This window comes from Tursiops truncatus, chromosome 20 (assembly GCF_011762595.2).
Source record: "Tursiops truncatus isolate mTurTru1 chromosome 20, mTurTru1.mat.Y, whole genome shotgun sequence".
NCBI lineage: Eukaryota > Metazoa > Chordata > Mammalia > Artiodactyla > Delphinidae > Tursiops > Tursiops truncatus.
This window is the reverse complement of record NC_047053.1, coordinates 7,518,364-7,540,613: the sequence shown is the minus strand read 5'-3', so window position 1 is coordinate 7,540,613 and position 22,250 is coordinate 7,518,364. Positions and strand designations below refer to the sequence as shown.

The window sequence follows — 22,250 nt, the reverse complement described above, 5'->3', positions numbered from 1 at the left end:
CGCGGGTTTGGGCCCCGGTCCGGGAAGATCCCACATGCCGCGGAGCGGCTGGGCCCATAAGCCATGGCCGCTGAGCCTGCGCGTCCGCAACGGGAGAGGCCACAGCAGTGAGAGGCCCGCATACCGCAAAAAGATAAAAAAATAAAGAATAAATGAAAACACAAACTTAAAAAAAAAATGCACCACTGAGCTGGCAAGAGGAAAAAGGCATCTGCTGAGGCCCACAGAGTGCAAGTGGAATCATGGAGGTGTCTCTGGAGGGAAGGTGTAGGTCAAAACCTCGTGACCTGGAGCCTCGGCTTCGTGGGACTCGGGACCAGAGATGCTGGCAGGGAGTCTAACAGGAGATGCACGTGAAGCTCAGACCCTGTAGGGCTACACTCTCGGTGTAAAGGCCCACGAGACACAGGCCTGCTGTGCAGAGGGGAGAGCCCAGGAGACCAGACTGTTTGGACCTTTTCATTGGATGGAGGGGAAAGATGGTCCCTCCAGAGAATTCATAACCCCACACCAGCTCCCAGGTGGGTTTAAAGCCCAAATTCATGACCCCGGGCAGGTCAAGGAGGATGGTGACTTGGACTAAGGAATGAAGTGGAGGGATCTGGGGGAGATTTGGGAATTCAAAAGTAAACAGGACTTGGTGGTGGATTTAGACCGTTCGTTGAGGAAACGGGAGGGGACAAAGGTGCCTCCTGCGTGTCTTGCTTGCCTTGGTGGGTGGATGGCAGCATTGTGTCTTGGAAGACAGCTGGATTTGGGAGGGAATATGAAGACTTTAATCTTGGACCACGCTAAGTTTGAATTGCCTTTAAGAGGTCCAAGATGTGGGGTGTAGAGTTAGATATAGGTATCCGACGCTCAAAGGTTTCTGGGCCAGAACTATAAATCTGGGAGCCGTCTCTCCAAGAAGATGATCGTTGAGTCGGGCAAAATTATCAAGGGAGATAGAATAGTCAAGTGAGAGGAGAGAAGGCCCACTTCTCCTAGAAGAGCTCCAGCTTTGACTCAGGGCAAGCCTGGAAGGGAGACAGATCGAGGAGGAGAAAAGCCAGGCGCGGATGCTGCCGTGAACATCCGAGAAAGAGGATTGCAGGGGAGACGTGGCGAGGGCTGTCAAAACTGCTGAGAGGGCTTCCCTGGTGGCACAGTGGTTGAGAGTCCGCCTGCCAGTGCAGGGGACGTGGGTTCGTGCCCCGGTCCGGGAAGATCCCACATGCCGCAGAGTGGCTGGGCCTGTGAGCCGTGGCCGCTGGGCCTGTGCGTCTGGAGCCTGTGCTTCGCGATGGGAGAGGCCACAGCAGTGAGAGGCCCGCGTGCCGCAAAAAAACAAAACAAACAAAAAAAAAAAAACTGCTGAGAGATCGGGACTTCCCTGGTGTCCACTGTTAAGACTCTGCGCTTCCACTGTGGGGAGCATGGGTTCGATCCCTGGTCGGGGAACTAGGATCCCACATGCCGCGAGGTGCGGCCAAAACAAAAACAGAAACAAAAACAAAAAGCAAACAAAAAAACTGCTGAGAGGTCGAATAGGAGAGATGGAAACATCGATTGCATTTGCAGTATCGCAGTTGTGGGTGGCCTTAGCATGGGTGTTCCCGTGGGACAAGGGGACAGAGAAGGCAGGTGGAGAGTGAGAGGGAGGTGAAGCGCCGGCGGGCTGAGCTGCGAAGGCCAGAGGCAGAGCGGCTGCGGGGAGATGTGGGCTGGAGGGAGGGCTTTCGAGGGGGAGGGGTGTGAACGTCATTGCCAGGAGGATGGGAGGACGGGGCGGACAGAAGGGAGAGGCTGAGTATCTGAGAGAGAAGGGACTCGTGATGGTGTGTGTTTCCTGCAGAGGCACCAAGGGTTAGGGTCCAAAACGCAGTGACTGGCTTGACATGGCGGGAGGAGGGAGGATGTCGGCCCTGATGGAGGGGTGCTTCCAGGTTGGGGGCAGTGGGTTGTGAGAGTTCTTGCTTCCTTCTCCTCTGAGAAGCAGGAGGTGAGGCCACCGACTGCACGTGTGGAGGTGAGGAAGGAGATAGTGGGGGCTGGAGGTTTAAAGACGGTGGGGAGTGTTTGGAAAAGGGAGTCATTCCAAGGGGTGGGAGAGAGGGTTGACCTATCTCTAGGGCCCATTCATTCATCCATCCATCCATTCATTCATTTCGTTATTGACTTGACAAATATGGCTGTGTGTCGACTCTGTACCAGGCACTGTGTTCTAGGCCCTGGGGATACCTCGGTGAACAAAAAAGGAAAAAAAAAATCCCTGCCCTCATGGAGCTTACCTTTTAGATGTGGGAAACATAGTAAATGAATGAACGTGTAAAGCATCTACGTGCTGTAAGATGATATAAGAAGCAGAATCGATATGTAAAGTATGACACTGCTGGTGGGAATGTAAGTTGGTGCAGCCACTATGGAGAACAGTGTGGAGGTTCCTTAGAAAACTAAAACTAGAGCTACCGTATGATCCTACAGTTCCACTCCTGGGCATGTATCTGGAGAAAACTGTAATTCGAAAAGATACGTGTGGCCCCAGAGTTCATAGCAATTTACAATGGGCAAGACATGGAAGCGACCTAAGTGCCCATCGACAGATGAATGGATAAGGAAGATGTGGTACATCTGTACCACAGCGCCCCTCTGTTGCCCTCACACCTCATGTTGCTTTGGGTTCTTGCCTTGCCTGTTGGTCTGTCTTCCGCCTCCCTGCCAAACTCCAGCTCCCTCATCTTCGTGCTGTGATAGAATTCCGTGTGAACAAGAGAGAGAGGAGAATGTGGAGATGGGACCTTCTGGAACTAGAGAGCATCCTTCTTAGTGGAGAAAAGTGGTGACCGCCGTTTTGGCTGCTGAGAGAATTTTTTTCCCCTTCTGTATCGTTCTTGGCTCTGTTCTAGATGGTTTAGGTTCTGGAGAGGAAAGATGGTCACAGTGAGAATCCCTTAAAACTCTGGGCACACACCATGTCGGGCCCCTGCTAGAACAGTCGTACCTTAAACCGCAAGGGCCCTTGGAGAAGAGCCGGCCTTGCTTCTCGAGGGACAGGGTCTCCCCTGAGGTGACCCCGTTTGTGAGCGTATTGCTCTCTGCTTTTGTTTCTGTCTCCCCACGAGGAGCCCACCCAGGGCTCTGACCGTCTCTTAACCTGTGTCCCTGCATCCAGATCTTTTATGGGCGCCTGGAACAGTTTGTCAGAACGATAATGGTGACTTCAGTTACTGGGCCCTCTGTGTCAGCTGCTGTTGACAGGTGGGTACCGTTATTGTCCTCATCCAGGTAAGGAAACTGAGACAGAGCGCTTAACAAACATGCCCACTGTCAAGTACACGTGCTAGCGTGTGACAGGCGGGATTTGACCTCCTGCACCTCACCCTCCTCGCCGTGTTTTATGAGCCTTATCTCATCTGATAAGGGGATGCTCATAATTACTGCTCATTACAGACGCCACAAAGCTGGCCGGGAAGGATGCAGGCGTCTGGCCCAGGTGGTCCATGTGGAAGATTCGAGCAGACCCCGAGCCCCTTCTTAGCACCCCAAGCTCCTGCCTCTGTGCTGCTGAGACAAACGAATGGAAACCCAGTCTCAACCCCGGCCTAACGAATCAGGCCTAACGAATCACGGTGTGACAGCTTGTTTGCATTTGTTAGTTAATTCGTTTTCCAGACAGAACCACAGACCAGTGTCCCTGCCTCCTTGCCAGTGTGTCCATCCCGGGGGTCTGACAGCCGCCCCGGGCCGCCTCCAGCCCCCGGCTCAGCTGAGGCAGGAGAAGGGCTGGTGGCCAGGATGAGGGGCCCGTGTGAGGACAGCGGCCTCCCCTGGGGGCCGAGGGGGCGCCCAGCTCCCCGGCTGGAGCGGGCGCATGAAATCCGAACTCTGGAGGGAAATTTACTGCACAATAAAGGAAGAATGCCCTGCTTTGGGGACAATTAAAGCCACATTACTGTGGAATTACAGAGGACGCCTGGGGAATTAGCCAAATCCGAAGCAGCCAGAAGCACCAGCGCCAAGAAATGTGGGGCGTTTACACGCAGGTCCCCCTCCCACTTGTCCAAGAAACCTGTCTGGTTCCCAAACCCCCTAATTTTAAGGCAAGAAGAAACATCCAAAGACTTTACCTGAGGGGAACTATCGTCATTAAACAACCCCTGCCCAGCCCAGCCCAGCTTGTGCCTTAAATAGTTCTCTTCTGGTTACAAATCACTGGTGGAGGTCCAGGGGGCAGAGGTAAACCCCACGGTTTGCAGCTGGGAAAGCAGGACCATGCCCGGATTCTGAGCTGGAGCCAATCAGAGTTCCCTTCCAGTTGCCCCCTGGGAGCCATGGGGGCTCAGCCTGGAGCCTCGACGTCCTCACCTGTAAAATGGGCATGAAAGGCCCTGACTCATGTGCTCTTTGTGAGATGTCAGGTGGATAAAGTTTGTAAGATCAGGGACCTGGTCCTTCACTTTTTTATTTTGTGACTTCCTTGTGTACATTGTGGGGCGTTTTGAAGAGCAAGCAGGTTTGTGTTAGTTTTCCATCTGTGCCTCCTGTGGAGAGGAAGGGGGGTAAAGAGATGGTTTCTTTCTTTTGAAAAGAATTTTATTGAAGTATAGTTGATTTCCAATGTTGTGTGAATTTCTGCTCTACAGCAAAGTGATTCAGTTATACATATATATATATATATATATATATATATATATATATATATACACACACACACACACACACATTCCTTTTTCTATTCTTTTCCACTATGGTTTATCACGGGATATTGAATATAGTTCCCTGTGCTACACAGTAGGACCTTGTTGTTTATCCATCCTATATATAATAGTTTGCATCTACTAATCACCAAACTCTCCATCCTTCCCTCCCCCACCTCCCCTCCCCCTTGGCAACCACAAGTCTGTTCTCTATGTCTGTGAGTCTGTTTCTGTTTTGTGAATAAGTTCGTTTGTGTCGTTATTTTAGATTCCACATATAAGTGATATTATATGGTATTTGTCTTTCTCTTTCTGGCTTACTTTGTTTACTATGATAATCTCTAGGCCCATCCATGTTGCTGCAAATGGAATGGTTTCATTCTTTTTTATGGCTGAGTAATATTCCATTGTATATATGTACCACATCTTCTTTATCCATTCATCTATTGATGGGCACTTAGGTTGCTTCTATGTCTTGGCTATTGTAAATAGTGCTGCAATGAACATAAGGGGGCTGTATCTTTTTGAATTATAGTTTTGTCTAGGTATATGCCCAGGAGTGGGATTGCTGGATCACATCGCAACTCAATCTTTAGTTTTTTGAGGACCCTCCATATTGTTTTCCATCGTGACTGCACCAATTTGCATTCCCACCAACAGTGTTGGAGGGTCCCCTTTTCAGGGAGATGGTTTCCTAAGTCACTAGTCGGGCAGCTTGGGCTGTCTAGGGCTGGGGCCCCTTCTGGAGGCCTCCACACCCCTGCACGCGCATCCCTCACCTCCATGGCATGCCTTGAGGGCAGTGTTGCTGCTTCACGGATGAGGAAGTAAGGGAGACACAGCTTAGTAAGGTGCCAGGAGGGACTTCATGATCCCTGCCTCGGGGGACGTTGGGAAGAGTCGTGACAGCATGGGTGTCTGGTGCTACTTTGGTGCATAGACACAGCTCCAGGCGACTCCCCTGTCACTGTCGTAGTGGCCAAAGTGCTTCTCGATGGCCAGGTGGAAGCCGTTCCGTCTTTTGAGTACTGCCCTCAACTCCTGCCCCCTGCCCCCTGCGCCCCTCTGCCAGCATGCCTCATCCTTCAGGCCGTGGCCTGGCGTTTGTTCTCTGGAGCTCCCAGGGGTCCCTCACTCCTTCTGGACACATCAGTGCTCTAGCACCCTCGTTCCTGCCCCACTTGGGGGTGAGGCCTGAAGGAGGGGACAGCCTTTTGTGTTAACACTGTGGGACTCAGTCCTGAAGCCAAACAGCAAAAGAGAGTCCAGCCACCTCCTGCTTCCTGTACCCTGCGGGTTAGCGGGGCTGGAGTTCCCACGGGGTTTTCGACACATCCGGGGGACCCTCCGCAGCCATGCCCTCTGGGTGCTGAGCCAGAGCCGTGCAGCAGAACCTCTCTGCTTGTTAGTGAGCTAGGCATTCGGCCACACTGTGGGCGCTGAAAACCATTTGGAGGAGGAGAGCGAAGGGGCTCACTTACCACAGCAGCCTCCCTTTTCCTGTGAGGGCCAGTCTCTTGTGTCATTCTTGCTTGGGAGCCTCGGTACGACAGAGCCAGCAAGCCACTGGGCTGGACTATTCCTAAATCCAGGGGAGGTGTTTAAAATGCACAACAGCCAGCACTTCCTGGCACCAGCCGTCACAGAGATGCCAGCTGCACACAGCTGCATTGGTGCCTTTCTGCAGAAGATCGGTCTGCCCTAAAGCCTTTGCAACCCCGCAAGAGTGGCTGGTTTTTAGATGAGCCGTTGCTGTCCTGCTGTCGCTGTGCTGATCCGAGAGCCTCTCAGAAGGGTGCTCAGCTGTGGAGCCGTCATCCGTCCATGAGGAAGAGGTGGCCGTCATCCCCAGGCTGTTCTCCCTAGCTAGAGCTGATAACATGGGCCCTCATTCCAGAAGGACCATTGGGATTTGTTTTCTGCAAATAAATCCCCCACGTTTGCTGGAAGTTCTTTTGCTGTCTCCTTCTGACTCAGGATCAGTTACAGACTGGAGGATTTCTCAGGACACCCCTTCCACTAACTCACACATAAGAATGTTAACAAGTCCAGCTGGAGCCTCAAACCTGGAAGCATCTCCCAAGCCCAGAGGTGGAACTGCGTCTCCGTTTAGGGTTGCTGAGTCGGAAGGGACTTTACCTGGTTCGCCCCCCTTCTCAGAGCCAGAGTCTCCTGTACTGTGTCCCTCTGCTTGAATGCCTCTACTTGCCTTGAAACGGCAAGATCACTCCCTCCTGGGGGCGGCCCATTCTAGGTCAGCTGGAATCAGCTGTTCCCTGTCACTCTCTCTGTCCTGTGGTAGGCCACCTACCTTCTCCAGTGACCTGGTGTTTATTTAAAGTCTTTAATTGTGATCTCGTCAACTCTTGACTGGTATCTAAACCAATGATACCCACTGGTTTGATTAAAATAACTGGATTCAGAATGGGGGTCCAGAGCTTAATCGGTTCTACCACAAAGCATGTCCTGATGAAAACGGACTTTTTTGGGTAAAGAGTTTGGGCCATTCTGATCATAACTGCCTTCTCCTCCTGTTTTTCCCTGGACGGTGGCGAGATTCCACGTGGGATCTTTGCATATGGTATCGGGGCATGCTGGGGACCACCGGGCCCCTGGAGAGCCCGGTGGGGACAGAGCGGTGGCCTGTCTGCTCAGCATTGGTGGTGGTGTCCACCAAGAACACTTTCTGGGTCATCATGAGACAGGTGGGGACCTGGGACCTGGGACCCTTTGCTGCAGTGCTTGCATCTGGACTCCTCAAGCAACAAAATACAAAGAAACTCTAAGGAACTAAAAATAACTGCACGAATGCACAGCTGGGGCAAATTATGGACAGTAAGATACAAAAAGACCGAAAGAACCCAACTGCCGCTTCTGAAGAGTGGGGAGCAAAAGCAGGGCACTGCGCAAGCCCCCTCCACACAGCACCCCAAAGGGATGGGCAGACTACCTAAGCCACCCCTCTGGCCCGACCCCTGGGCCCATCCCCACCCTCACCCCGTATGAGGAACCGGCCAGCCCTCCCCCTCGGGGAGCGAACAAGGGCACTTGTTACTAGTTTTCGATCCCTTGTGCTGCAGCATGTGTCCCAATAAAGCCTTGCCTGAATTTCTTTTTTTAAACATCTTTATTGGAGTATAATTGCTCTACAATGGTGTGTTAGTTTCTGCTGTATAACAAAGTGAATCAGCTATACATATACATATACCCCCATATCTCCTCCCTCTTGCGTCTCCCTCCCACCCTCCCTATCCCACCCCTCTAGGTGGTCACAAAGCACCGAGCTGATCTCCCTGTGCTATGCCTTGCCTGAATTTCTTGTCTGGCTTCTTATCAAATTCTATTGATTAAGGAGGCCAAGAAGCCTGGTAGGGGTTCAGGTGGGCAGGGTCTTTCCCTTCTCTCACATCTCCACATGGTCTCAGGCAGGGGATTTCTGTTCTCACGGAGCTGATGGAGAAAGAGAAGTGGTTAGGGCAGGACAGGCTGGCACAGACCACACAGGAACTGGAGAATCAGACAACCCTTGGAGTTCAGAAAAGCCCGAACAGCCCCCCTCCCTCCTGGTCCTGATGAATTGAGGGACCCTCTTAACCTCTTCCTGGATTTTCAGGTGCCGAGAAGATCAGAGCTACCTTTGATAAAAAGCTCTTGTGCCGAATCACACATCTTGGGCAAAGCACAAGTCTGACGGGGCTCCAGAAGGTGACAGGGATAGGACCACCCTGCAATACTTGGCACAGACTTTCACTCAAAAGGGCTTGTTGAAATTCCAATGGAACTGGGCGTCCTGTGTTTTTATTTGCTAAATCTGGCAACCCTCATTGGAGAGTGCATTAGGAAACGAGAAGTCACGTTTGTGTTGACCAGAAGGGGCCCACGGGGACCCCGGCTTCAGCCTGTCCCCGTCCATCCATGAACTGGAACCTCCATCTCTTGGGCTCACACGTGCAGTGTCGCGTCCCCGGGAGCAGTGTAGGCTGCAGACGAGGCTGGCCTCCGGCGCTTCTAGCCCAGGTCAAAGTTCACTGCAGAGCTGAATTCAGTAACTGGTCCGGCAGAGAAGTGCACGGCCGTGGCACGGTGGGGAAGGAAGTGGGAAAGGTATACCGGGAATCGCGTGTTTTCCTGCCTGGTGTCAGGGGAACAGAATCGGCTGCAAGTCATTAAACCGCCTTGCTGCCAGCCGCTGGAGTCTGCAGCCTGGCATGTGCCAGACTCGGCGATGGGACCCATTACAGATGGGAAATGACCCCGGGCAGTAGGGGCCAGGCTTGGCTGGCGCGGCCGGCAAATCACCCCTCCTATGTCTGTTTAGTAAAGGACAGTGTACACCACCTCTGGGGAACATGGGTTGGAAGGCAGCCCCCGTGCTGCTAGACAGGCATCTGGGCAGGGTGGGGAGGCCACGAGGAAAGAGAGCCCCCCGCAGCAAGCCGGGGGAGTTTTGCTCACTCTCTCCGCCTTTGAAAAGTCTCGGCCTTGGGGAATGAATTCCAGCAACCACGGGTTTATCGGGCTTCTTCCTGCCCACGGCCATGCCACCTCACAGCACTGGAGGTCTGGAAAGCGCTCCCTAACGAGTTCCAGGTCCTTGGCAAGGTCTCTCTGCCTGTTGGGGCCTCGTTTTTCTCATTTCTTCTGCGACAAGAGGGTAAGCGAGTAAAACTTGGAAGCCTCCAGCAGCCCTTCGGAGGATGACATCTCCTTTCCCTACTGGGCTGCTGGATCTTGGGCATGGCCGGGGGTGTGGTGGTGAGGTGTTCATGCAGGGCCGGCCCTGTTAGAAGGGAGAAGCAAGACTCTTAGTCTCTGGACCTTTCTTTGGAAACCAGTACCCCTGAGGGCAAGGGAGCTGGCATCTTGTAGTCAGTGGGCGGCCACGGAAGGTTCCAGAACAGGGTAGTGACAAGGTGAGAGGAGGGTTGGAAGAGGGATCTGGGGTTGGGGGTGGGGTGACTGGGGTTGGGAAGGCCACACAGTGGGCCTGGGGCTCAGGTCCCTGAGGGAGCGGCCCGGGGCGGGGCCTTGGGAAGGGAGGATGTGAGGAACTGGGCTGCAGACAAAGAACTGAGACGGCTCCTCCCGGCTCACCAAAGCGTCCCCGGCATTTCCTCCACCGAGAGAAGGATGTTTGTGCGGCAGGAGCCCTGAGTTATCCCTCGGCAGCAAAAAGCCTGGGAGACGTTGGGAGGGATCGTTTCAAAGCCTTCGGGGGAGGTGCGGCGGCCAAAAAAGGGCAGGGGAAAGAAAAAGCTACGATGTTTACAGAGAAAAAAAGTCAGTGGAAAAAATGACGGAGAGGTCAAGCTGATTCGGGGGATGGCCCTGTGCGGTCCCCTCGGGAGGGGCCGGTCGCCTGCACAGACCTCGGGGGAGAAAGCCACCAGGCCTCTCACCCTGTGACCCTGCATCCCGCCGGGGCCCCAGCCCAGCCCACGAAACGCCCCCTCCCGTCCGCTCACCATCAGCCTGTGCGCGGGGATCCTGTTCATCTGCCGTCTCGCTGTGAACTGGAGTTCACATTTCTGCTCGCAGACCTCAGATGTGGTCCACTCCCCCCTCCCCCCTTCTCCCCTCCCCCGCCGCCCCCGGCTCCCGCCCCAGGCCCTGCTCCAGAAGCCCAGGAGGGTCTGGCTGGGTGGGGACGACAGCTCCCAGCAGCTCTTTTGTCTGCTGTCTTGACAAAGGGGCCGGGACTTTCCCAAGCCCCACAGGTGTGAAGAGCTTGTTACCCTGGTGTTTGTTCAGCCCTATTAGTGGCCTGAAGGACTGTTGACAGAGGGTCCCTTTGTGTGCAGGCTCGGCTAAAGCTCTCTAAGCCCTTGACAAACACAGGCCACTTCTCTCCCGGGACTTTATCAGGAACCATCTAAAGCCTTCCTTGGCTGCTAGGAACTCCAGCCTCCTGGACGGACACCGGGGACTGGGTTTTGAAAGCATTTCCCAGTTTTTCTTTCCTTTTCATTTTTCCTACCACCTTGATCCACCTCTTGTCCATTCTGTTTCTGATATCAGAGATAAAGCACAGGTCTGGAGTCAGTTTGTTTTCAAGTTGGAGCTTAAAAAAAAAAGTGTTGGGCTTCCCTGGTGGCGCGGTGGTTGGGAGGACGCCTGCCGATGCAGGGGACACGGGTTCGTGCTCCGGTCCGGGAAGATCCCACATGCCGCGGAGCAGCTGGGCCCGTGAGCCATGGCCGCGGAGCCCGCGTGTCCGGAGCCTGTGCTCCGCAACGGGAGAGGCCACAGCGGTGAGAGGCCCGCGTATCGCAAAAAAAACACAAAAAAGTGTTGTGGCTTTGCAGGACTTCTGTCTCCCAAGAGGAGGTACCACCAAACAGACTTCCAGAGAGGTCGGTGGGCCCCTCCCTGTGAGAACTTGGCTTCGGGGGGGCTCTTGGCCACCCTCCAGGGAAGTTCCCTCTTGCTAACTACCCTCCTGGAAGTCTTTTCACCAAGGTCCCCCCATCAACCCACCACCCAACCCACATGCCCCGAAGTGGACCACCTTCTCCCTCAGAATGGTTTCCTCTGCCCAGTACCCTGGAGGTTCAGTCCTTCTGGGCCAGGTGGTCAGCACTCCTATCCGCTAGTCCCCTTCTGAGGCCGCTCCCCTGCTGAAGGCCCCCATCCTCTCTACCTTGAACTTGTGGAAATCTGCAGGATGACCCCTCAGGGCTGTGGTCCCATCATGCCCCATCTCTGACCTGCCCGCCAGCTGAGAATGGTCTTACTGCCCTTCCTGCCACCCTGCCACCCGCCCCACTCAGTCCCATACCTGTGGCTAGTTTGCAGCTGGAGCACACTCCTCCTGAACTCCTGAAAGCTTCCCTGCTGGCTAGAATCTGCCCCTTATCTCCAGGAGTTTTGGTGTCACGCAGCCATAGACTTTTAGGGCCAGGAAAGAACTCAGAGATCATCAGACCCAATGTCCTCATTTTCCAATGAGAACACGGAGGCTCAGAGAGGCCAAGTGGGCTTTCCAGAGGCACACACCTGGGTGAGCCGCAGAGCCAGGACTAGCGCTTAGGTCCCAGCTCTCCCACATCAGGTCCAGTTCTCTTGCTTCTCGTCCTTGCAGCCTTGTAGTGTTGTATCAGTTGTGTGCCATTTGAGTTTAATCATAACTACACTCACGTGTGAGACTCTAGGTCCTTGCCTTCACACATCTTTTTTTCTCCTCTGCACGTTCTGGACCAGTGGTCCTCAAAGTGTGGCCCTGGGACAGGCAGCGTCAGCGACATCTGGGAACTTGTTAGCAGTTCAGGTGTTCAAGCCCCACCTACAGCCTACTGAATCAGAAACCCGTGGGCCTGGGGCTCAGCTGTCTCTCTTTTGGCAGGCGATCCGGTGATTCTCCGCACCCATGTTTGAGAACCATCCCATGTTGGGGTCTTGGGAGGGGATTGGTGGCTTGGATTGAAAACCAGAAGTGGAGAGAAGGAGGAGGCGGGCATAGTCTTGAAAGAGTGAAGTGCAGTGACATCAGCCCTATACCGGCTGTGCTTCCCGGCTCAGGCTGTCACATCGAAGGAGCTCTGTTAATATTCGTTGAATGAAGAAATGAACAAGCAATCGTGCGAAGCGTGCAACGTCGGGGGGTATCATTGGTGGCCCCGTCTTATGCCTGGAGGTGTCACGTCGTCCCTCTCGTGTTCTCTCGGGGAATTCCCTGGAGTCCCATGGCACACCCTCACCTCACCTGGGCACCGTCACACCCAGCATGGACATGTTGACTTTTCTTCTAGACAAGCGAGTTGTCCAGTTCTCCTGGCCATGTCTAGGTGGTGCATTCCAACACTGTTTCAGATTGAAGTTGACACAAGGCACTCCACAAGTGATTGCAAGCCCTTGAGCCTTGGCTGGAACCTAATGGCTCCTGTGAGATGCTTCTAGTCTCTTAGCGGCCGCCCAGTCTCTCTGGCTCACCCCAGCTGGTCACCGCTGTGTTATATGGGCAGCTGGTGTCTCTGGTGACAACCTTTAAGCCCTATTTTCAGGGGAAAGGGGTAGTCCTTGGAGTGAAGTGACAGTGACGACAGCATTAACCAGACTTTTTCGTACCAGGTATCTCTGCGAGGGTGGGGACCACCTCTGTCCTGCCCACTGTTCTATTCCAACGCCTTGCCTGGTGCTTGGAACGTAGTAGGCGCTCAGTAAATATCAGCTGAGTGAATAAATAAACCCATGAGCTACCAGATTTGTCATTAGTAAAATGAAACCTACAGTCGGGGATTTGATTGTTTTGCAGATCTATCCACATGAGCGATCATTTCTCTTATGCCCAGCTCACCTGTAAGACACGAAAGGGTAGGGCCCCAGAAATGCTTGGGTGGGTCCTGCCTCAGCCCCTGTCCCAAAAGAAGCCCTCTGAGAGCCCAGTTCAGTGTCCGCAGGTGCTGGCGGGAGCCAGGTGTGTGGGGAGCGGTGACATCTCAGCCTGGTCATCTCACTAGACGCTGAAACTGGGCTCAGAGAAGCCACCACTGGGGCAGAATACTTAACATTTATAAACAAGGGTCAAACAACTTCTAAATAAACAGTATATTCCAAGTAGAGTAGCAAAATAATAAATAAAAGGAAATACAAACTGCCCCAAACTCTTAAAAATAACTCAAATATTTTTGTTATTCTGAACCAATCGTTTCAGAAGTCTCTTTTGAAACCAGACCTCTCTCCACCGCTCCATCACGTACGCCCCACCGTAAACTCTCCCCTTTACCTCCCCATGGGCTCTCTCTCCAAAGTGCCTTCCATTCCAACTGATTTCTTTTCAATTTAGTGCCAATTCCACCAACCTTAGCTGCTGACCTGTGGACCACCAGTGGCAGCGCAGACTCCCAGGCCCCCGCTCTAGCCCTTCTGAATCAGAATCTGCATTGGAACAGGTTTCCTAGGGGTCCCATCTGCATGTTGCAGTTGGAGCAAGGCCAGCAAGAATATTTGTCTGTGCTCTGGTTCTCTTCTCAGGCCCTGCCTTGTCCACCTGGTCCCAGCAGAACCGCCTCCCGACCGTCAGTCCCTACAGCTCTGGGCACAGTTGGAAATTCCAGGTCTACTGTGTGGTTACCAGACGGCTGTCCATCTCCCTTCTGAGGCAGAAGCACCCTGAGGGCAAGTGTCTGTCTTGTCTGCCGCCATATCCCCTGCACGCACACACCAGAATCTGGTCCTTTCATTTATTTTTATTTTTATTTTTTTGGCCGCCCCGCACAGCTTGGGGGATCTTAGTTCCCCGACCAGGGATTGAACCCGCGTCCTCGGCAATGAAAGCGCAGAGTCTTAACCACTGGGCCGCCAGGGAATTCCCAGAATCTGGCCCTTTTAAAGGCTTCAACTGGTGTTTGTTGAAGAAACAAATGGTCTGTCACTCCCTGGGCAGCATTTGAAGCTGCTGAGTTTGCCCTTAGAGGCAGCAGCAAAGGGTGTAAAGCTTTGCCTACCCTGCGGGGGGGATTCATGATCTCTCTAACCCAGGCTTTCTCCAACTTGGCACTATTAACATTTGGGGCGGGGTAACTCGTGTGGGCTGTTCTGTGCCTGGTAGGGTGTTCGGCAGCACCCCTGGTCTCTGTCGCCGAGATGCCGGTAGCACCTCCTTTGGCAGTTGTGGCAACCAAAGATGTCTGTAGAGACATTGTCAAATGTCTGCTGGGGGACGGAACTGCCCGTGGTTGAGAGCCGCTGCTCTGATCCCTCACCCAGAATGTTCTGAACATTCTGTGTGTGGTTGAGGAGGTCTTGTGGTCCTCATCCGGCAGCCACAGACCAAATTAGCAAAGGAATTGGTGAGAGAAGCGGCCCCTGTCCCCCACCCTGTAAGCTCCCCTCGTGTCCCCACCCGCCCCGGTGGCCTGGACTTGTGGCAATGCGTCGCTGATCACGGTAGGTCTGAGAGCTGCGCTTACCTGGGCACTCGGGCAGCCCAGGGCTGGGGGCTGGTTTCTTGCCTACAAAGCCCCCAAGCCTGCAGATGGAGCAAACGTGGGCCAGTTATGTGGGGCGGTTCGGCTGCAGATATAGAAGTCCAAAGTTCCCTGCTGGGCGGCAGAACTAACCTGGGCGACCTTCTTGAAAGAATTGGCCTAGAAGGCAGGGGAGAACGTTAGGGTCGATCCTGTGTGCGGGGAGGGTGGGCAGGACCCTGCACCAGGCCCAGAGCTCTGAGGGGGCCCATTGCCCAAGGCCCGTCCTGTTCCAGAAGAGCCCCTGAGCCACGTGAAGTTTAGGGGAGCCAGGACCCGAGTGGCTGAGAGACGGGGCCAGGATCCGGCCTAGCAATGTCTGCCGATTCTTTCTGGGCCTGGGAGAGCCCTGGCGGGATTTGGGGGTAGCTCATCAGGCCTTTCAGGAGAGGGCCGGCATCCGTGTCTGGTAAGCTCATCAAACCAGTGGATGCGGATTCAGTCCCCATTGTGTACGGGGTCCCAGGAGGAGTCCAGGGCATCCTAATGTGGCTTCTTCTCCTGCAGTCCGCTTGAGCAGACAGGAGCTAAATCAATGAGTTAACGCAGCAGGACAAGTTTAAAGTAGTTCAAAGCAAAAAAAAAAAAAAAAGTCACAGATGCCACGAGACTGTGCCTTGGTGGAGGGTGTCATCCTGGCAGACCACACAATCCTCCATCTGTCCTACGTTTCTACCTATCTACCTACCTAATCTGTCCACCCACCCACCCGTTCATCCGTCCACCCATCCACCCATGCACTCACCCATTCATCTACCCATCATCCGTCTATCCTCCCACCCACCCATCATGCATTTATCCATCTACTCAGCCACCCACTCCCCCATCCACCCGTCCATCCATCCATCCATCCATCCATCCATCCATCTTCTCTCCTGCTTTCTTATTTTTGCACTCTCTCTCTCTCATTTGTATAATGAAAATATATCGAGGTCTGCTCTGGCCTGGAGGATATAAGGGCAAACACTGTCCCTGTCCTCCAGGAACCAACACGGCTGAGGGGAGCATCTGTCCCATTTTATCTAAGAGCTTCTTCTGAGAGTGCCCCTCCCTCCCCTCTGTGAGACTGGGAGCCCCCGTCTCCGTCACGGCCTGTGGCACAGGACCTGGCACGAAGCCGGAGCACCTGCATGTGTGTTGCTTGAACTCCCTGGGGGTAGTGAGGGGGTTGGACAGTCCAGGTAGGTGGGAGAAGTTCGTAGACTCTTAAGGAATGGTGGTGACAGGCGTATGTTAAAAGAAGACTTAGAGGACCTTTTGAGGGGAGAGGAAAGTCTCCTGGGCCCCTTTCCCTGCCAGGTTTCTGGTTGGGGGGATGGGGCGCTCGCTTCCCTCTCTCCTGACCCACGTTTTGCCCCTGGGTCTGAAATGCAGCCATTTCAGTGATGTGATGTGTCCTTGGTGATCCCCACGTGACAGCTGAAGGGGAGGGCACAGAGCTTGGGGGCCAGGCCAGATCAGCTCCCTCTGGGTGGCTGGGAGACCCCTGGACAGGACGCAGCACCTCGAGGGGCTCCTTATAAGCTGTGCTGCCCTCTGCCCTCCCTTCTCTCCCGGGCTGACCTCTTCGTTCTCACAAAGCTGCCCTTTCCTTCCCGCCTTGAAATCTGATAATGAAACTAATACCCAATATTTTTGCCTCCAAGAGAGGCAGGAGATAAACAGGAAGGCGTGAGGGATTAAGGTGTCTTTCCAAGGAAGGGGCAGGGGACAGGCTGGGAGCTGGGCGACACCCTGTGTGGAGCCAGGAGATCCAGATGTGAGCTGCTTTGCCTGACGCATTTTTCCATTTGTGCAGAGAAAATAAAACAAAGAGAAAAGAAAACAAGCCGTAAAATACTTTGCAGGAGGCTGAGCGTGGGCAATTGCCACTGATGTCCCCTGACAGCTCCAAGAAGAGGGGGACAGGGCGGGGGCGGGGGGAGCCCTGTCTTTTGATGTTCGGCCTCTGAGCTTTCTTTTGTGTGACCAGTTGTTTGGGAAGAGCTTTTGCCGGTGTAAGGTGCATATGGAAGAGAGATACCAACCAGAGGTTCCCCCTGGGGTGGGGAAGGCGGGGTGCTGAGCTCCGAGGAGGGAATGGGGAACAGCTGGACTGACTTTACAGATGCGGATGCAGGCTTAGCATCTGCCTCCGAGAAGGGTCAGAAGATGCAGCTACTGAGGCCTTTCCCGTACCCGAAAGGCCTGAGGAAGTGACGCCCCGGTGATTCTTCCAGATCCCTGCGACTTCTGTCCTCGTAGGAAAGATCCAGATGCTAAGCTGTAGTCTAGGGCCAGCTGTTCTTTCCAGTGATGTGGGTCCTTTCCTCTGCGGCAGTGGGCCAGGAGCCAGGAGACCTGGGTTCTTGTCCTGGACCCCTCTTTACTGGCTCGGTGGTCCCTCTGAGCAGCCCCCTCTCACCCTAGTCTGGCCGAGTGATTCCACAGTGACAGTGAACTTGCATCTTTCCCCGTGCTGGTGGGCAGGGCGTAGCTGAACTTTCTTTGCACCTGACTGAACTCAGCCCCCAGGGCTGGAGGTGATGAGGGGACACTTGAAAGGCTCTTGGGGGTCATTCTCTGGCTTAATTTGGCTCCTGGATGCTTCTTCCAGACTTCAGGCATAAGCTGAGGTCTTTTCTCTTGTGTCACACACAGCATCTCCTCCGGAGCCCTCATCCATCTCTGCTTGTAAACTGTGTGTGATTTGGAGGGTGATTCTAGCAAGAATATTTAAAGAAGCTTGTCATAACAGAGAGAAAAATTACAGAGGCAAGATTTTTTTAAATCACAAAAGTAATATGTGAATAAGAAACGGGTAGAAATATTTGCAGCTCGGATATAAAAAAGACAAATGGTTTTTAATCCATCGTCTATAATAAGAGCACTAGACATCGTAAGAAAAGAACCCACCTTTTTTGCAATTTGGGCAAATGGCATGAACAGGCAATGCATACACACACAAAAAGAAATCTAAATAGAAAAACAAACACGGAGAAATGTCCAGTCTCGCTGGTAATCGAAGACATGCCATGCAAATTAAAATTGTGTGTGTGTGTTTTCCAGATGAATGGGCAAAGGCTAAAAAAAAAAAAAAAGAATGCTGATACCAAATGCATACTGTTATTCTCTTCTAGGGTGTGGAGAAATAGGAACTCTCATATCCTGCTGGTGGGAGAGTAAACTAGGACAGCGTTTCCTGAGGGCAATTGAGATCCCGAGTTGAGAACACCAAAATTTAACCTGGCGATTCTGCCCTGAGAAATTTACCGTACGACAGTCATCAGAGCAGAGTACAGATGTGCATGTTCACAGGTGGTTACCACTGTGTTGTTTGTAATAGTGAAAAACTGGAAATAACTACCCAACCTGGGAAGACCGTGCTTTTAACTGCATCCGCTTCTGATTCCAAGGAGCCCATTTCGTGTATGCATACAGTGGAGGACTTTCAAAACTATGAAGGACATTATCTGACATAAAAAAAAATGTTCATCATTATGAGAAGATTGGCTTGGAAGCGAGAGGTACAAGTATGATCCTCGTGTGTAGGAAAGAATTAAATAGCTCCACAGCTGAGCAAATGTTAATTAAAGCCTGCAAGGAGAGGCCCAGTATTAACAGCAGTGGGTGGAGATTTGAGTGTGGTTTTTTTTTTGTTTTTTTTTTTACCTTTCTGCTTTTGTTTTTCAAGTGTCTGGTATTAAGCGTGTGTTTCTTTCACAATTACATAAAATGCGATTTAAAGCAAGTTTAGCACAAAAGCAAGGGCAAATCGTGTCGTAGAGTGAGCGAGATGAGGCCAGATTTAAGCTGGAGGCATCCTGGAGTCAGAAGCCTAAAGGGGAAGCAGGGAACAGTGTCACAGGGTGATATGAAGAGGGCTGTGTAGGGGCTGTGCTGGATCCCTTAGGGAGCTCAGACCCCCCTGAGTGCAAGCCAGGCTGGCCGGAGGCGAAGATGGGCCTGGACGTGACATTGAAACCAAGACACGGAGGTTGGGAAGGATGCAGGCAGATGAGGAAGGGGCTTGAGAGCAGAGGGTCCAAGGAGGCAAGGAAGGGCAAAGCCACAGAGCGGACAGGTGAGGGGTCCTCCCACGTGGCATGTTCCAGAAAGTGACAGAGTTTGATACAGCTTGAAGCATAAGAGGAGAAAGGGGAGTGATCAGAACGACGGCAGAGGGGCGCGGGGAGAAGCGGGACCCGTTTATTCAGAGCCCGGGAGGCCGCGTTAAATGATTTAGATTTTATTCAGTGGGGAACCACTGAAAGATTTTACACAGGTGCTGGACATCTTCAGATACGTGCTTAGAACTCCTGCTCTGCGTACAGTGTCGGGAGCTTGGAGGGCTCAGCTCAGGTGACAGAGGGGCCAAGGCCCGATGGATGGAGAGCAGTGAATGGGTCTGGGGAAGGCGCCTTAGGGTCCACATAGAGTCCCCAAAGCAGAAGCCGGCAATGTGGATTTGGGAGACAGGAGCACAGAGGTGGGCACTGCCGTGGGGGGTGGACGAGGCAGACTGGGGACAACGTCAGAGTAGAGGGAAAAGGGTGCTGAGTCCAGAGGAGCATGTGGGGAACAGGTGGAGGGAAGCAGGATTAGTCAGGAGGAGGGCCGGGGGGAGGAGCTAAGGGCCTGTCCAGAGGACCCAGCAGCCAGGAGCGTGGGCCACCACACCGTGGGAAGTCATGCAAGTTGATGGTGGGAGGGGAGACGGTGCAGCGGGGCCCCGAGCCCTCAGTGGCAGGAGGAGGCGTGGGAAAAGGGGAGTCCAGCCCAGTGGCTGGAGCTCAGGGAAGTGGGGAACGTGCGTGGGTAGAGGCGATGCTCAGAAGCAGTGCAAGTGTCTGCTCCGGCTGCTGTGATAAGTTGGCAGCCTCCGGGGTGCTTAACCAACACACGTTTATTTCTCATAATTCGGAGGCTGGAGTCAAGAGCAAAGTGTGGGCAGGGTTGGTTTCTCCTGAGGCCTCTCTCCTTGACTTGCACCCCTGCCAGCTCTCTGCATGCCCAGACTTCCTCTTTATAAAAAGAGGACGCCAGTCAGATGGGACTGGGGCCCACCCTTATGTCCTTTGTTGTTGTTTTTTTCTTTGCGGTACGCGGGCCTCTCACTGTTGAGGCCTCTCCTGTTACGGAGCACAGGCTCCGGACGCACAGGCTCAGCGGCCATGGGTCATGGGCCCAGCCGCTCCGCGGCATGTGGGATCTTCCCGGACCGGGGCATGAACCGGCGTCCCCTGCATCGGCAGGCGGACTCTCAACCACTGCGCCACCAGGGAAGCCCTTATGTCCTTATTTTAATGTAATCATCTCCTTAAAGACCCCATTTCCAAGATAGGTCCTCTATCAAGATGTCTCCCAATACAGCCCCGTTCAAGGTTCTGGGTGGGGTTCGGGCTTCAGCACATGAATGGGGTGGGGGGAGACACAGTTCAGCCCACAGCAAGCAGGATTTGGGCACAAGGAGGATGCCAGCCGCATCTCCCAGCTCTGACTCGTGTGATGGGTGTGTGGGCCGGGGGGAGTGGGGATCCTTTGAAGGAAATGAACCCTCTCCACTGGAGAGGGAAGCAGCCGGCTGGCGACGGTTCAGGTACTGCCAGGTGGTCAGTACCCGCTGATGAATGCAAACAGGGGAGCCAGGGAAAAAGCTCCCGGAAGAAAGGCTGTCTCAGGGTCGGCAGTGGAGGAGGGGCAGCTGGGGGGACGGGGTCTCCGGCGCCCCTCCTGACTCCGCTCCTGACCCGCGTCCCTGTCTCCCGTAGCCTGTAACTGCAACCTTCACGCCCGGCGCTGCCGCTTCAACATGGAGCTTTACAAGCTGTCGGGGCGCAAGAGCGGAGGCGTCTGCCTCAACTGTCGCCACAACACGGCCGGCCGCCACTGCCACTACTGCAAGGAGGGCTACTACCGCGACCTGGGCAAGCCCATCACCCACCGCAAGGCCTGCAAAGGTAGGCGGGGCGGGCCTGGGCCGCCCCTCCCCCCCCAACCCTTCTCCTCCGGTGTTTCTTTTTTCTAGTCCCCACGCTGAGATCATCTCACGCACGCACGCACGCCTCCCAGGTATCTGGAGGTGTAAGTCGGAACAAAGGGGCGGTGGAGAAACGGCTCCAGGAGAAGAAAGGAGGTGGGGTCCCCGCGAGGGTGCAGGGCTCCCGGGCCCCGCCCCGCCCCCTCCGTCGGCACAGGTGTGCCGCATACCACAGGGCGGGGGTCATGTTCAACGGGCTTACCGTCGGCACAAAGGACTCTCTTTCACCAAAACCAAGCAGATGCATTTCTTTGGATGTGTGCGCACCGCTCCCCCCGCCTCCAGCCCCCAACGCTCACACAGATGCGCACCTTCACTGTGATGTCGGCAACTGGGGGGCTGGGGGGGGCGGGGCTCAGAAGGAACATTTAATCCACCTGCAAATAGTTTCACTTCTCAGGACAAAAAATTAAAGGGAGATGGGGGACTCTATTTTTTGTTCACTGAAGCAAGCAGTAATGTGTTAACTTTCTGCTGTTTGTTTTCTCCCACTAACAAAAATGAAGCGATGGTCGGATGACTCAGAGGAACTGATAAAAATGCCAGGGAAGTTAGTGACATTGGGGGAGGGGAGAAGTGCTCTCCCCCCACCCCCATTTGCTTTTGGGAATTCCAGGAACCAGGACTCTCCGGGTCCAAAACGCGAGGCCTAGCGCCACGGCTTCCTGTGAGCATGGCTTTCTGAGAACATATTTATCTTCTAGGGCTCTTGGGCCACAAGCCAGCATGGCTGGGGTCCTCACATGGGTCTGTAAAGACCCTGACACCGGAGAGACACAAGCCATGGGAGACTGATGCCCAGATGATGAGCTGCAGCAGGGAAACTCTCCTATGGCCACTGCTTAGCCTTGGATGAAGCCAAAGTATCGTCCTCTTAACAGGAAATCCTCCAGATGTTGGGCACTTGTGTGCAGGACCGATTACATAATTCGTGGGCCCCGGTGCAAAATGAAAATACGGGGCTTCTTGTTCAGGAATTGCTAAGAATTTCAAAATGGCAAGCGGAGTTTCAACCAAGCGCGTGCCCTTCTGAGTGTGGGGCCCGTGAGCCGGCCCTGCTTGTGCAGGACGCTCTTCTCCAAAAAACAGCTTCCCAGTCTGTCTCCTCCTAGAGAAATCCCTTGGATTCCAAATGAGCAGAGATGAATAGGATGGCTTCCAACACACAAGCAAGCTCTCCTTCCAGATCCGTGGGCTTAAGGCTGCCTCTGGTGGTTGCCGAGAGAAATTTAAGCGTAAAGGTAGCTGGGCTGTTTCCACACTAAAGAACAACTGATCAGGTGAGAATCCCCCAGGAGGCTTTGAGCAGGGACTGAGAAAGTGACCTGGGCAAAGGGAATCCAAGAAACGTCTGCGGTGGCAGGAAGGCAGGGGCACCGTGGAAGGAGGGCTTTGGGTTTTCAGAGAATGTAGTTGGAAGGTAGCCAACGCCTTGTGCCCAAGTGTTTGTTGTCTCTCTTCTACTGAAGAAACTGAAGTCAGGGTCTTGTAAACAACTGGTTGCACAAAGATTTCGTGGGGATTTGGCCAAGAAAATTTAATCAACAGGGGCCAGTCGGGTGGGCAGCCCTGTGCCCGCGGATGAGAAGG

General features: G+C 53.8%; 1 protein-coding gene across 3 annotated transcripts in view; it reads left to right on the top strand.

Moving 5' to 3' along the window:
- The window catches only part of NTN1 (netrin 1), a 187,046-nt gene that overhangs the window by 99,596 nt on the left and 65,200 nt on the right, over positions 1-22,250 (top strand). For all 3 annotated transcript variants that reach the window (XM_073797460.1, XM_033847023.2, XM_033847022.2), the window contains exon 3: positions 20,392-20,580. In XM_073797460.1, coding sequence (XP_073653561.1) covers positions 20,392-20,580 — 189 coding nt within the window. The remainder of the gene's footprint in view (positions 1-20,391; positions 20,581-22,250) is intronic.